This window comes from Mixophyes fleayi, chromosome 9, assembly GCF_038048845.1.
Source record: "Mixophyes fleayi isolate aMixFle1 chromosome 9, aMixFle1.hap1, whole genome shotgun sequence".
Taxonomy (NCBI): Eukaryota; Metazoa; Chordata; class Amphibia; order Anura; family Limnodynastidae; genus Mixophyes; species Mixophyes fleayi.
Genome location: NC_134410.1, coordinates 100,100,385 through 100,113,902, shown reverse-complemented (window position 1 = coordinate 100,113,902; position 13,518 = coordinate 100,100,385). Strand labels below are relative to the sequence as shown.

Genomic DNA, 13,518 nt, shown 5'->3' with positions numbered 1-13,518 from the left:
ACACAGATGTAGGAACAATGACTGAGAAATTCACGGAGCACTTAATTAATTAGATCTTGAAATACTGCAGGTGCATTACTAAGACCAAACAGCATGACCAGGTACACGTAGTGGCCAGAATGTGTGTTGAATGCAGTTTTCCATTCGTCCCCCTCTCTGATGTGGATAAGATTATACCCGTGGAGATCAATTTTGGTGAAGATGGTGGCAGTCTTTAGTTGGTCAAAAAGCACAGAGATGAGGGGAAGAGGATAGGTGTTTTTAATTGTGATTTAATTAAGACCCCGCTACTCGATGTGGGGCCGCAATCAACCATCTTTTTTTGATACAAAGAAGCATCCGGCTCCTACTGGAGATTTAGAAGGCCTTTTCCAGATTTTCTTCTATGTATTCCTGCATGGCCTTGGTCTTGGGACCAGAGAGAGTACAGCCTCCTTTTGGGTAGTCTGGAACCAGGAATCAGATCAATGGCACAATCAAAGTCACGATGCGGAGCTGCTCTTTTAGAGAACACATCCCGGAACTCTTGGTATTGAGGAGGGAGCTGCTCAAGCACTGGTTGCAAGATCCGGAGAGGCAAGGTCAAGCAGGACTGCGAACAGTAAGGGCTCCATTGAGTAATTTCCTGTTTAACCCAATCTACTACAGGGTTGTGAAGAGAGAGTCAGGGAAGGCCCAAAATTAAAGGGACAGAAGGGCAATCAATCAGGTAAAGTGTCTGAGTGGAGAGCACCCACGGTTAGCTGCTGTAGAGGAGTCTCACAAAGAATTTTTCCACCAGGCTATGGACTACCGTCCAGGCCACAAACTGTGATAGCGGAATTGAGCTTCACAGAAGGGATCCCAGCAGAGTGAGTGAACCCGATGTCCAGGAAGTTGCCTGCAGCACCACTGTCAATAAAGGCTAAGATGGTCACAGAACAAGCACCGTGAGTTACATGTGCCAGAAATAAGACTGCATTTTTTGGGAAAACGATTTGCAGACCTAGGCAAACTTCCCCCTCGTTCCCTAGACATTCTCTTTTCCCGATTTGTTGGGACAAAGGCAGAAGAAGTGGCCCTTGAGACCGTCTCCTGTTCTTTTCTACAGAAGAAAGACGGTATGCTTCTAATTGCATGAGCTCTTACGTGTCTGTAGATGCCGGAACAAAAGCAGAAGAGAAAGATGGTGCCTCTTTTTCCGCCTTCCTCTTCTTCATTCTTCTGTCAATCCTAATCGAGAACTGCATGAGGGTCTCCAGAGATGTTGGAGAAGGGTACTGTACCAGAGTGTCCTTGAACTGTTCTGACAGCCCTAGGCGAAACTGACTACGTAAGACCGGATCATTGCATTCGCTGTCAGATGACCATCATCTGAATTCAGCACAGTGCTCCTCAACAGAGTGCCAGCCTTGCTGCAAGGCCATCAAATGAGCCTCAGCGGAGGCCAATTGATCCGGGTCATCATAGAGCAGACCCAAAGCATTGAATAAAGCTTCCACGGAATACATGATTGGACATGGTGGGGTCAGACTAAAAGCCCATGACTGGGGATCACACTGGAGAAGGGAGATGACCCTCTGTTGTTCTGAGCCGGAAGGCCGAGGTCTCAGACAAAAATAGAGCTTACAGCTCTCCTTGAAATTCGGGAACAAAGCTCTGTCCCCAGAAAACCGGTCCGACAAATTTAATTTGGGTTCTACCGCAGGAGCCAAGGTGACTTGTGAAGTCCTAGCGGCTTCCTCTTGTGCAGACAGCCGATGCGATAATCCCTGAACCATCTGCGATAGGATCTGAATTTGACCAGCCAGGACATGGGCTGGAGATGGGTTGGTTCTGCTTTCATCCAACCCTAAGAATTCCTCCTAGAATTTTCAGGCTGGTTATAATGTTAGGCTGCCGGTCTGATAACGAACTTGCAGAACAGATGACAGAGGTCTTCACCTATAGCAGCCGCCTTTCCCATAGAGCTTTATGTGCTCACAGGTATTTTTAATGCCCCCTCGCCTAACACGTCAGGCCAATACGTGGTAAGTAAAAAAAACTCATCCTTTTTTTAAAATACAGCTTCCATCATGCCCCCACCTCCCTCACCAATGTTTATGTTGCCATGTTTCCTAATCTCAGCTCCAATTGGCTTTTTACAAGGGTCACAGCAATCTTTGTTTACTAATTAATTTTTTTTTAAAACCAAAATGGTATAGCAGAACGGAGGCATGAACGTGTACTACTTAGGGTGAAGATGTGAATTGAAAGGGGAGGGGGCTCTCACAACTGCGCCTGTTGCCATCCTTGTCTCTCCTACTCGATTATCCTCAAGCGCCCACCAAAAGATGACTCATTGTCATCAACCTTTACCATGGTAATATGCCAAGATTAAAACCTTACTACATTTTTCTTGTTTCATTATTATTTTGGAGAACAGCTATTATCTCATATTTTAAAATGGATTTAATTTTTTTCCTCTCCGGGTCACAATTTTGCAACCCCCACCCCCAAAGCCTTGCGCATTAATCAGCCTATTGTATAATCAGGCTCTGTGTACAGATATTTGTTTTTTTAAGCAATTTCAGCTTTCACATAGTGATTGTCATAAGCAGTAAATGGATTTCTCAGTTTTCAATACATGTTGCTTATCACATATTACAGCATTATGGTATGTCAAAGGGTGAATATAAGCTTATATATTAACTGTATTATCTTTACAAGTTTATATGCATTCAAGAAAACTTTTGAGAGGTTAATCCATATCACAGTTACACAACAGTTAGTACATTATTTCTATAATTTTATACCAATATATGGAAAAAGATATTCAGAGGTGATATTGAATGTACAACATCAGATGCACAAAAAGCTAAATGTCACTTAGAAATCCTTTTCACACTCTGCAAAGTGGAGGCGGAATTTTATCTGGTATGTATTAGAAATGTTTATTTAGATTGTCATATTTGTTTTGTTGTAATACGCCCTGTTTATCTCTAGCCATTAGCTTGCTAAAATTCACTGAGTTATATGTTGTGGATGAGCATTACTGTATAAAATTGTTATTTATATAGCGCTACTAATTCCGCAGCGCTGTACTCTCTGTCCAGTGCTGCGGAATTAGTAGTGCTATATAAATAGATAATGATGATGATCTGTACACATCAGTCCCTGCCCCATTGGAGCTTACAGTCTAAATTCCCTAACACGCACACAGACTCATGACCTCAGGGCTATGAGGCAGAAGTGCTAACCACTAAGCCATCGTGCTGCCCATATAAATATAGGGTACAATCAAAAATGGATTATCCACTAGGGATTCTCAGCAAATTTTAACATCCAGAAAAAGGTGAATTCCAAAGGGAAAACCACTATTGTGTGCCTATGTTTTAACAACGTAGAATAATATTGGAATTTTCACTTTCATATAACTTTAAATTACCAGCCTGTATGGCCTCTCCTGCAACTTTTACTAAATACAATGCTTTTCCTTTATTGCTTCTTTCTGTTGCAAAAAGTGCAGAATAAAAGGCAATGCATTTACTAGTAACTGTAAGAGGGCAGGTGTGGAACTATATAGGGCCCAGAAATGAGCGGGGCCTGGCAATGCTGAGTCACCCAATCCCCACACTATTCTCCAAGTCCCCTCCTCTGCTCTAAATCCAGGCTTGGGTTGTTGTGAATCCTTGCTTAGTCTCACAGCCTGCTTCTAGTGTACTAGGCTGAAAGCTCTTGACCACCAGCAAAGTGTGCCTAGAAATTATTTACAAATGTTGGCACTTATGTTTGACTTTAATATATTATTCTGCAAGGATAAAATGGTGCATCGCTGGGCCCCATAGCAAAATTTTTATATTGCTGTCCTCACCTCATGTGCCTTAATCCCCACTGTGCTCTCAATAGAACAGAGTGCAATCCTAGGAACACACGCCCAGGATCTCTCCACTAATCTGCACCAGGAATGTTGTGGGATTTGTGGCAACTCACATAAGCCCGAGTAATCCAAGCCCATGGTGCCTCCACAGGGCAGCAAGATGAATGTTGCAGAATTTGTGGTTCGTAGAGCCTGGATGTGTTTGTGACCTTGCCTGCACCATTTTCTGTTGTGAGGAAGGTCACTGGATGCAGGAAAGTGCGTGTTCATGGCTACATGCAAGTTAAGAGCTGCAGGAAAGTGTAAGGCTGCAAGGAAATTTCAAGCTGAAAGCAATTTGAGACCTGCAATGAAGTTCCAAAACCTGCAAGGGATCAGTCTGGGGTCCTGGAGTCATGACAGCTGGACCTTCATGGGATTGTTAAAGCCATGCTGGAGGTCTTGCAATCTAGTATTAGCATGGACCTGAATGGTTCTTTCCTCAGAATGCTGCTGGCTGTTTCATTTTTCTTTAATCTTTCAAGCAGAGAGGTCAGTTTCCAGGATTGGGGAGTCAAGCTCAGCGATGGAGTTGGCTTTTGGTGCAATGGCCCACTTGGGGTCATCTTGTGTGCAGTGCAGTCTGCCATCAGAGGCCTGATGATAGTTGCTTCTACATCACTTAAACATCTGTTGGTCTTGGTATAAAAGAGATAGGCTCTTGTTGGGACTTTTTCTGACACTACAGATTCCATCGTTAAGCTTTTGGGTCCTGTAAAAAGGAGTGAACGATCTTCAAGCAGGTCTTGAGCAAATCAGATGTAGAGTCCACTTTCAGTTTGCTCTCCATACACTTCTCATATTTTCATCTGTTTGGTTGTAATTTTGAGGGTATTATGTTAACTAGAGCCTACTCTTGTGTTGTGGAGTCTATTATCACCTGTTTGAGGTTTGTAGTCCCTTCTTAGTTTGGGTGATGTATAAGGAATCCATCAACAGGAAAGTTTGTGAATATCTAGGTGATCTTTTTTGCGGGTTCTGTGGGGGGGTCTCCAGTCTGTAGGGAAACTCTTACACGTTTCTGGGCTTTAGCCAGCAATTTTAGTGTTCCACTAGCAACCAATAAGCTTGTAGGATGAACAAATAATTTGATTTTTCTTAGTTTCTACTCTCCTGAGTAATGATGGTGCTAAGGTTTTTTAGTCTCTCTATTTGGCTTCTTGGTAGTGGCTGGGAGATGTATGCCAAATGGAAGGATCTTCTGTAGCCAATAAGACTTCCAAGGATGTGACTAGACTATAAACCATTTTTACGACTTGTGAGGGTAATTAAATAAATTCTTTTTTTATACATTTTCTTGGAGGCCTACTGTGACGAAACGAGTTTGATAACACTAACCATTCAGTTTCTCGTTTCTCACATAATGTGGATTATAGCAAGTAATTTTTATAGCCCTTGCTTTTGTTCCCCAATTCACCAGACTACAACTGCATTGTCCAATTACATGTGGCTAAGGGGACATTGTAGCTCAGAGTAAATATGTATATTGTGTATTATATATTGATGATTTGCAGTAAGGTTATTCATTGTCTTTAAAGTGAAGCCAGGGGGATTATGGATAGGAATCAGGTTGCAAGGTGCTGGAGTGGGAAAACTAATTAGTCTTCATTGTTCTCACCAAGCTAGTCAAGACAATCTACGCTTGCAATATCCCTCTTGCAGGTGTTGGTCCTGAGGTGCTTAACACTTAATATTTTTTCAGGGTACAGCACATTTTGGGTGTTAACAATGACACAGCAAATTTGTTCCCTGACTTTAACTTATCAGTCTTTAATAGTTTGACATAACAAACTGGTCCTTCCCCCATATCAATACTCTACTTACCTTTGGAAGTTGATGACCTTCTGGTTAGTTGATCAGAGTTGGTCAGCGGTTCAAAGCACATTAACTGCCAACTGCAGCTATGGGGATTTATAGTTCTCCTTTTCCCATGACTGTAGTTTTTGGTCTCCCAGGGATGTTAGTCCTATTAAGCAGTTGCAGGATCTAAAGATTAGGGGCTATGCAGTAAACTCTGTAGAGAGATCCCTCTCGAGTATTTCTGTTTTTCTACTGTCCTCAGGTTGGCAGGACATTACTAAGCAATTTAACATATAACAAATAGTGTCAGGCTGAAGGAGGCTCAATTATATTCCGGCCACCAGTCAATCTTTCACATGTGACTTGTTGGAAGGAATTATTTCTTGTCATCTGGACTTCTGTTGAGCAGGCTATAAGTTGTCGTTATTCACCACAACTTCCACACTTTTTGGGGCACTGACTCAAGTTAGAGAGTGTTCATTTTTCATTTATGATTAAACAATCAAAAACAGATCAATCAAGTAAGGGGTGATAGGTGCCATCGAGGGCTCTTCCTTGACCTGCTTTATGCCTATTATGCAACCTTACAACCTTACTCTTTAGACAAGCATCCTGGGTTTCTTAGCTATTTGTTTTACACATTGACTCTTCCCCACATGGAAATCACATGATTTCAGTTGCTGAGAATTTGGATGACACTGCCATTTTCAGGATGGGAAAGTGGTTCTCCAGCAGTGGTGCACTGGGTAGGGTTCCTTCACTCCTGGTTCTTGTTTTATGCTGTTTTCTCTTTTAGTTGTCCAGCCCTCTGTGTTTGAATATGTAGGGACTCAAATATGCACTGGACGGGAAATAAGTATAGAGTTATGGAGCCCTATCTTGTGCCTAGTATACAAAGTCCATTAAAGTTATTACCACAACAGATCCCATTTGATGACTAATATACAAAGTAGAGACCAGTATTTAATGCAGAGCTCCATCATATCATGATGAAGATTACTAAACTCACTTCTGAAGTCATCTCATTCTTTTAAGAGTAGAGTTGGGGGGGGGGATCAGGAACAAAGCCTCCCCTCAAAGCCTCAGGAGGCTGAAGCAGTGTTGTCAAGCCCTCCCATGTTTGGCTATAGGACCCGATGTTACACTGTTCTGATCTAGAGTATACAAGCCAGACAGTCCATATATATTCTTATCTGTACAATTTAGTACTAGACATATATGGCCTGAGCCGTTAACGAGAGCAAAGCATAAAAAAGGAGTAAATTTGCACCTTGGCAAAAACATGTTTCATTGGAGGTGGAGGGTAATTTAAAATGTGGGACAGATTTATAATTGGGGCAGGGAATGTCCTAGATCAACTTTAAACTTCAGTGTATAAATTAAGCTATCAAGTATTTGTGTGCTAGATGAAAAAACAGTCAGTATTTTCCTTATGTGCAAAACAGTAAAATAATTTGCACCCCTTGCATTGTAACATGGTTTTGTCCAGGAGCAAACGTCCTCCTTGTTTTGCTTTGCTCTCTTTAATGACTCAGGCCCATTGAATTATCATTCTATACAGATCGAACCTAGCTGAGTGATAATTTAACAACATAAAAATGAGCACCAGGAATGTAATAGTTTCTCATGTCCCTTTTAAACTGATAATCTACAGAATACTGTCCTAACCCAAGCACATCATTCCAGAAACACACAACATATATTTTTAAAGAGAATATCACCCATTAGAAACAAGATGTGACACTAGTTCCAAAAATAAGCTTCTTCCGCTTCTCCCAATACCAAACTGGTTGTTTATGAAACTGGTTGTTTCCAGCACTGGTGAAGTGTAGGTACAGAGCTATTTCTAGGGGCAGCGCCAATGGAGAATTAATTAAAACTGCTAAAAGTTGACTGGGGAGGGAGTGCAGGGATGCTCTCAGTGTTCCCTCTAAGCTGAGCAATCTGGAAATGATAAAGTTAAACCTCTATCTTACTAAGAAACATCTTGCAGATTGTGAATACAAACCTTTCGGGTGGAGCCCTTAATAGAGTGACCTTTTAACTCTTTCCTTTACAGATTGCTCAGCTTAGAGGGAACACTGGTTCCAATGATGTTCTTGCACTTCACCATCAGAACGACTAAGAAAAGGAGCTGCGGTTGTGCAGCTGCACAAGGGCAGATTACAATGGATGTATAAATGTGATGGCAGATATTATATCACAACTGTATAACAGAACACGACAACTGAAAGAAAGCCTCTAGATGACAACTTATCATTCTTTGTTTCAAAATTACTGGACCAATATTGTAGTCTGAAATACACATTTAATATACTATGTAACAGAGCTAATGTGAAACTATGAGGGAAGGCGTGAGAATGAGAGTTTGACAACAGTTCTGATTTTGAAGCGATGGTGAGAAAAGGACAAAGAATGCTAATTAAGAAACAACAAGCATACACAGTTATAATGTCAGCTGATCCCCCATTTTAAAACCTAATAAATTACCTATATCTAGGAATTGGCTTCCGTTGCCCATTACTTTCAGCAGCTTGTTCTCACAGCTCTTTCTGTAAATACAGATGGGGGATGTGTCTCTACTCCTGAGAAATATGCTGCTCCTCGCCACACTGTCCCCCTATTGAGTGCTGGTGAAAGCCGTGACAAAGCCCTCCCTGCCTGTGTTTGTGAATACTTTGTATCTCTCTGCGAGATCATTGTTTGTGCCTTTTGTGCAATAACAATTCTGGAACCCAGCGAAAAACTAAACTAAACAAGAGGCATCTGCTTTGGCCTGAACTGTATGTCCCCAGTACGCACTCTTGTCTGACATGAGAACTACGAGTATAAGTCATCTATCAACCCTCTCGTGCTGGAGTGCCACTCAGTCATTATACAAGCAATTAAAAGTTGTACATACATGTGTATAGATTAGCGTTAACGTGCCTGCCGTTTAACAGAGCACAGACGAAAGTTACTCCTAATAATCAATATATTGCATTTCCAATTGGCTTTATCATATAAGAGCACATCTGGGGCCTGATTCATTAAGGATATTAAATGAAGAGGATTCTTACTTCAGTCTCCTGGACAAAACCATGTTGTAACATGCATGTAACAACACTCATTTGCACCCCTTGCATTGTAATGCAAGGGGTGCAAATGAGTGTTGTGTTTTGCACATAAGTTAAATACTGACTGTTTTTTCATGTAGCACACAAATATCAACTTTACATTTCAGTGTACAAATAAGCTATCAAGTATTTGTGTGCTACATGAAAAAACAGTCAGTATTTAACTTATGTGCAAAACAGAACACTCATTTGCACCCCTTGTATTGTAACATGGTTTTGTCCAGGAGACTGAAATAAGAATCCTCTTCATTTAAGATCCTTAATGAATCAGACCCCTGGTATTTAAGATCACTTTTTGTTCTTTACCTTAAGCACTGCATACACATATGTTTCTACTAGATACTTATGTATCTCTATTTTATTATATACTTACAGTACTTTGTTGTAGTTTATTTTAAAAATGCAATTATATATTTTAACACTGTTTTAATTAGCGCAGTAATTGTTAATAAGATAGGTGGCCTATGAGATGTATTGATAGAAACCAATGAAATTAAAATTGGTGTTTACAAGTTCACTTTCATTTCCGTACTGCATACTGTTTGGTATGTCAAACCTCTGTTCTCGATAAAACAATGAACTATCTGTTTAAATTACAGGGGAGTCCTCACTGTTAAGAAAATAATATGCTGTCGGTGCTGTCTTAAAAATGGGTGAACAAATCTGTAAACATATATTATATTTTAGCTAATAGGTGTCACAGTTTGTGGTCGATTGAGAGGTCAGTTCAATCATAGCATATAGTCAGCAAACTGTACATTTCCACATCATGATCATACTTGCAAACGTGTATATAAAATGTCCAGAAACAGTTTGATAAGAAGCAGGTGCTACTTTTATGATAGCACAACTCATCAGAAATGTTCCTGGAAATTAGGAACAGTTATTAATAACGCATAACAGCTAATAGATGTAGCTTACGTCAAATTGTCTTATAATGCCAGATAACTTGTTAATTTTCTGTGTGCTGTCGTTTTAAGAAAAACACATTAGGGGATAGATTTACTAAAACTTCTAAAAAGAAAATGTGAAGGTATTGCCCAAACTTACCGAAACCAATCAGATTCTAGCTATTATTTTCAAGAATGTGCTAGATAAATAATAGCTAAAATCTGATTGGTTGCTATGGGCAACACTTTAATTTTTCCTTTTTAGAGGTTTTAATAAATCTACCCGCACATATGCTTTTTGAAAACATATTTATACTCCCAGCAATTCATTTTTCTTCCACCAGATGGCACTTTGGGAGAATTGTGCTACGCATGTCAGAAGAATGAAAATTATGCAGGCCATGTATACTGCGCTTGGTGAAGGAAATTATTATGTTAGCAATCCAGCTTAAATGAATTAATTGTCAGCATTTGTGGTGTGAGGATAATATTTATCGAGTTGTGGGTTTGGAAAAGTGGAGATGTTGTCTATAGCAACCAATCAGATTCTAGCTGTCATTTTGTAGAATGTAGTAAAAAAAATGAGAACTAGAACCTGATTGGTTATTATAGACATCATCTCCACTTTTTCAAATCCGAAGCTTGATAAATTTACCCTCAGGAGTGGAAAATAAACATTACGTTGTTGAAGTGCACCTTCCTCACTTATAAGGGAGGTTATCACTGGCGGATGATGCGGCAAAGTTATTAACCATCTTTGGTGGGGGAAGTCCATTAAGTGACCATTTCTGATCTGTGCCTTATGCATTCTTATGTATTCCAGGCTCTAGAATCTTCTGATCAGGTCATACATACTGGGTGGGTGGGTTATTTTTTTTTATTCCCCCACTCCTTCCATTTGGACTACAAGAGAGGAAGCAAGAAGAAAATATCTTATTTTATAGTTAAAAAATGGTGAACAAAGATTTGTGGACTATTTGATTTAATTAAAGTCTAATGTAAATTGTGTGGTTTTGATCACTCTTCTGTAACAGAAAGTAGCCCAGAGCTCATCAGTGTGGAGAAATTGTACTGCATGGGCAGATTTGTCCAGCGTTAAAAGAGGATTTGATATGCTATATCTGTACGGTATCAATGCAGCATATTTTAGAGCTCACCTCCTGTCCGGTCACTAGTAGGATGCTGTTCTCTTTGCTGTGTGGCATTTGTCTGTAGATATGATCAAACACCAGTAGTTCACTCCAGCAATTCTGTAGCAAAATCATCTGGTCACTGACCTGGATAAAAGAGGTACAGGTAATGAATATACAGGAAAAGTAGGCTTGCAAACTAAACTGGGTTTGGCAACTTTTGGCGATCTCAGTGCCGTTTAATCGTGACTATCATGACTTTATCTATAGTTCTAATTTTACACATAGTATATAATACATTTTAATTGTTATCCACACATATCCAAAACAAAACATTTAATTTTACAAGGACATCTAACACTTTAACAACAGCATATTCTGATCACTTCTTATAAAAGAAAATCCTTAAAAGATTTAGGGGTATATTTACTAAACTGCGGGTTTGAAAACGTGGAGATGTTGCATATAGCAACCAATCAGGTTCTAGTTATCATTTATTTAGTACATTCTGCAAAATGACTGCTGGACTCTGATTGGTTGATATCGGCAACATCTCCACTTTTTCATACCCGCAGTTTAGTAAATCTAGCCCTAGGTGAACCTATGAAATACAAATTTGCCAAACAAAAAAAATTGTATTTCACTAGTTAAATCGTATAATATCTAGTCAGTACTATTAAAGGTTGGATGTGTACATTTTAAGACATGTCATTATGAACTATATACCACCTCTATCTCTCTATAGCTGCACGTTCTATTGAGCTACTTTTTTTTCCTTTTACATGACAAGCTGGTAGATGTCCAAATAAAACAACAGCATTAAACATTATTAACTTGTGAGGGTTATTTACTAACATTACATTTAATCCAAAATCCACACTAAGTCATAGCAACCCATTAGACATCAGCTTTTATTAGTGCTCATCGACTGACAGTGAATTTAAGTGCAACGATTAGCAGCCAACCAGAGCAGCCAATAAGCAATTTGTTTTTATCCGTCTAGTGGAAATAAGTGTTTATTTGGGTGCTGCAGTTTAGTGTAAAATGTGCACCTAAATGCAGTGTTTGTGAACTCTAATGACAAACATGCACTAGGCAGATAAAAAAAAGTTTGAACTGGTTCCTATGATTTACCATATTAACATAACATCAAACATTTTGACAGTATCACACATTATTATTTCACAATTCCTGAGAAGCTGGACACCACTGAATACTTTGGCAGCTTACATCTTTCTTCAGATCCACACCGCCCACTAGGAAAAGTGGGTCTGATTCATTAACGGGAGCAAAGCATAAAAAAGGAGTAACTTTGCACCTTGGCAAAACCATATTGCATTGGAGGGGAGGGTAAATATAAAATGTACTTACAGATTTATAGTTGGGGTAGGGAATGTCCTAGGTCAACTTTAAATTTTAGTGTAAAAGTAATGCTATCAAGTATTTGTATGCTACATGACAAAACAGCCTGTATTTAACTTGTGTACAAAATAACAAACTCATTTGCACCCCTTGTCTTGTAACATGGTTTGTCCAGGATCAAACTTACTCCTTTTTTTTGCTTTGCTCTCATTAATGGCCCAGTGAGCACAACAAATATCCAATTTTGCTGTTATTATATGCGCCTTTGCGCTGTGGGGAGTATTATTAACTGGGGGGAGCTCCATCTGTAGGTTGCCTTCTGGGTTTTTTTCAAAGTGGTAAGCAGGACCATTTGGTGACATTTCCACTGTTCCCACCCTGCATGTTTTCAGTCAATTGCACAAAAGTCGACACACAATCATTTTTCAGTGGCAGTTCCAAAGCACCTGAGATGTTGGCGTGCACGCATCAAACGCTAGACAGACAGGCAGACCCGGCGCTCCCATTAGGCAAGGTTAGGCACTTGCCTAGGGCGCCGGGCTCTGGAGGGCGCCACAGAATGGTAAATTACTTTAAAACTGTGCGGCGACCGCTGAACATACCTGTCACGGCCGCCGCACAGCATTCAGATGCACGGGGAGGGGGGAAGAGGCTATTGCTCACCACCGCCGCCTCTCTGCTCCGTCTCCTCCCCTCCACTCACTAGTGTCAGTGAGTGGAGGGGAGGAGACAGAGCAGAGAGGCGGCGGTGGTGAGACAAGGTAAGGAAAGACAGGGTGAGGGGGAGGAGGGAGCCGATTTTTGCGCGGGGGGGGCGCCGATTTTCTAAAAATCCCTAGGGCGCCATGGACCCTAGCACCGGCCCTGCAGACAGGCCAAACAATAAAGTTCAGCACTTTTTAAATGTATTTTATTGTGGCAGCTGATTTAATGAACAGCTTTCAAATCTCATTGCACATTCAGGGCCCAATGAAATAGTGTAATCAGACTCCATTAAATTCAACTCCTCCGTATTCTTGAATGCTATATCCCTGCTATTTAGATAAATTACAGTACTGCTTTGTCTCACTTTATTTCCTTTGTTTTTTTTCTAAATTTCTAACCTTGTGGATCACAAATAGAAAGTACTGAACATTGTACATGCAGCAGGAACAATAAAGCTTGTTTTCCAGAGAATAGACTGCTGTCCTTTGCCACAAGGCTCCCAACACATTTATATTTTAAGAATGCAGCACTGTTTTGTTAAAGCAAAAAAGTTGTAAATGAATATCATGAGCCTGAAATAAGGGAATATAAGACTAGCTGTATAAATATATTTTTGTAATGGAAAATATTGTGCATGG

At 40.2% G+C, this 13,518-nt stretch overlaps 2 protein-coding genes across 3 annotated transcripts in view; both read right to left on the bottom strand.

Moving 5' to 3' along the window:
* The window catches only part of PSMB7 (proteasome 20S subunit beta 7), a 979,390-nt gene that overhangs the window by 603,868 nt on the left and 362,004 nt on the right, over positions 1-13,518 (bottom strand). The gene's annotated exons all lie outside the window — the stretch shown is intronic.
* Positions 1-13,518, bottom strand: part of NR5A1 (nuclear receptor subfamily 5 group A member 1) — a 170,486-nt gene that overhangs the window by 36,962 nt on the left and 120,006 nt on the right. For both annotated transcript variants that reach the window (XM_075184712.1, XM_075184711.1), the window contains exon 5: positions 10,841-10,960. In XM_075184712.1, coding sequence (XP_075040813.1) covers positions 10,841-10,960 — 120 coding nt within the window. The remainder of the gene's footprint in view (positions 1-10,840; positions 10,961-13,518) is intronic.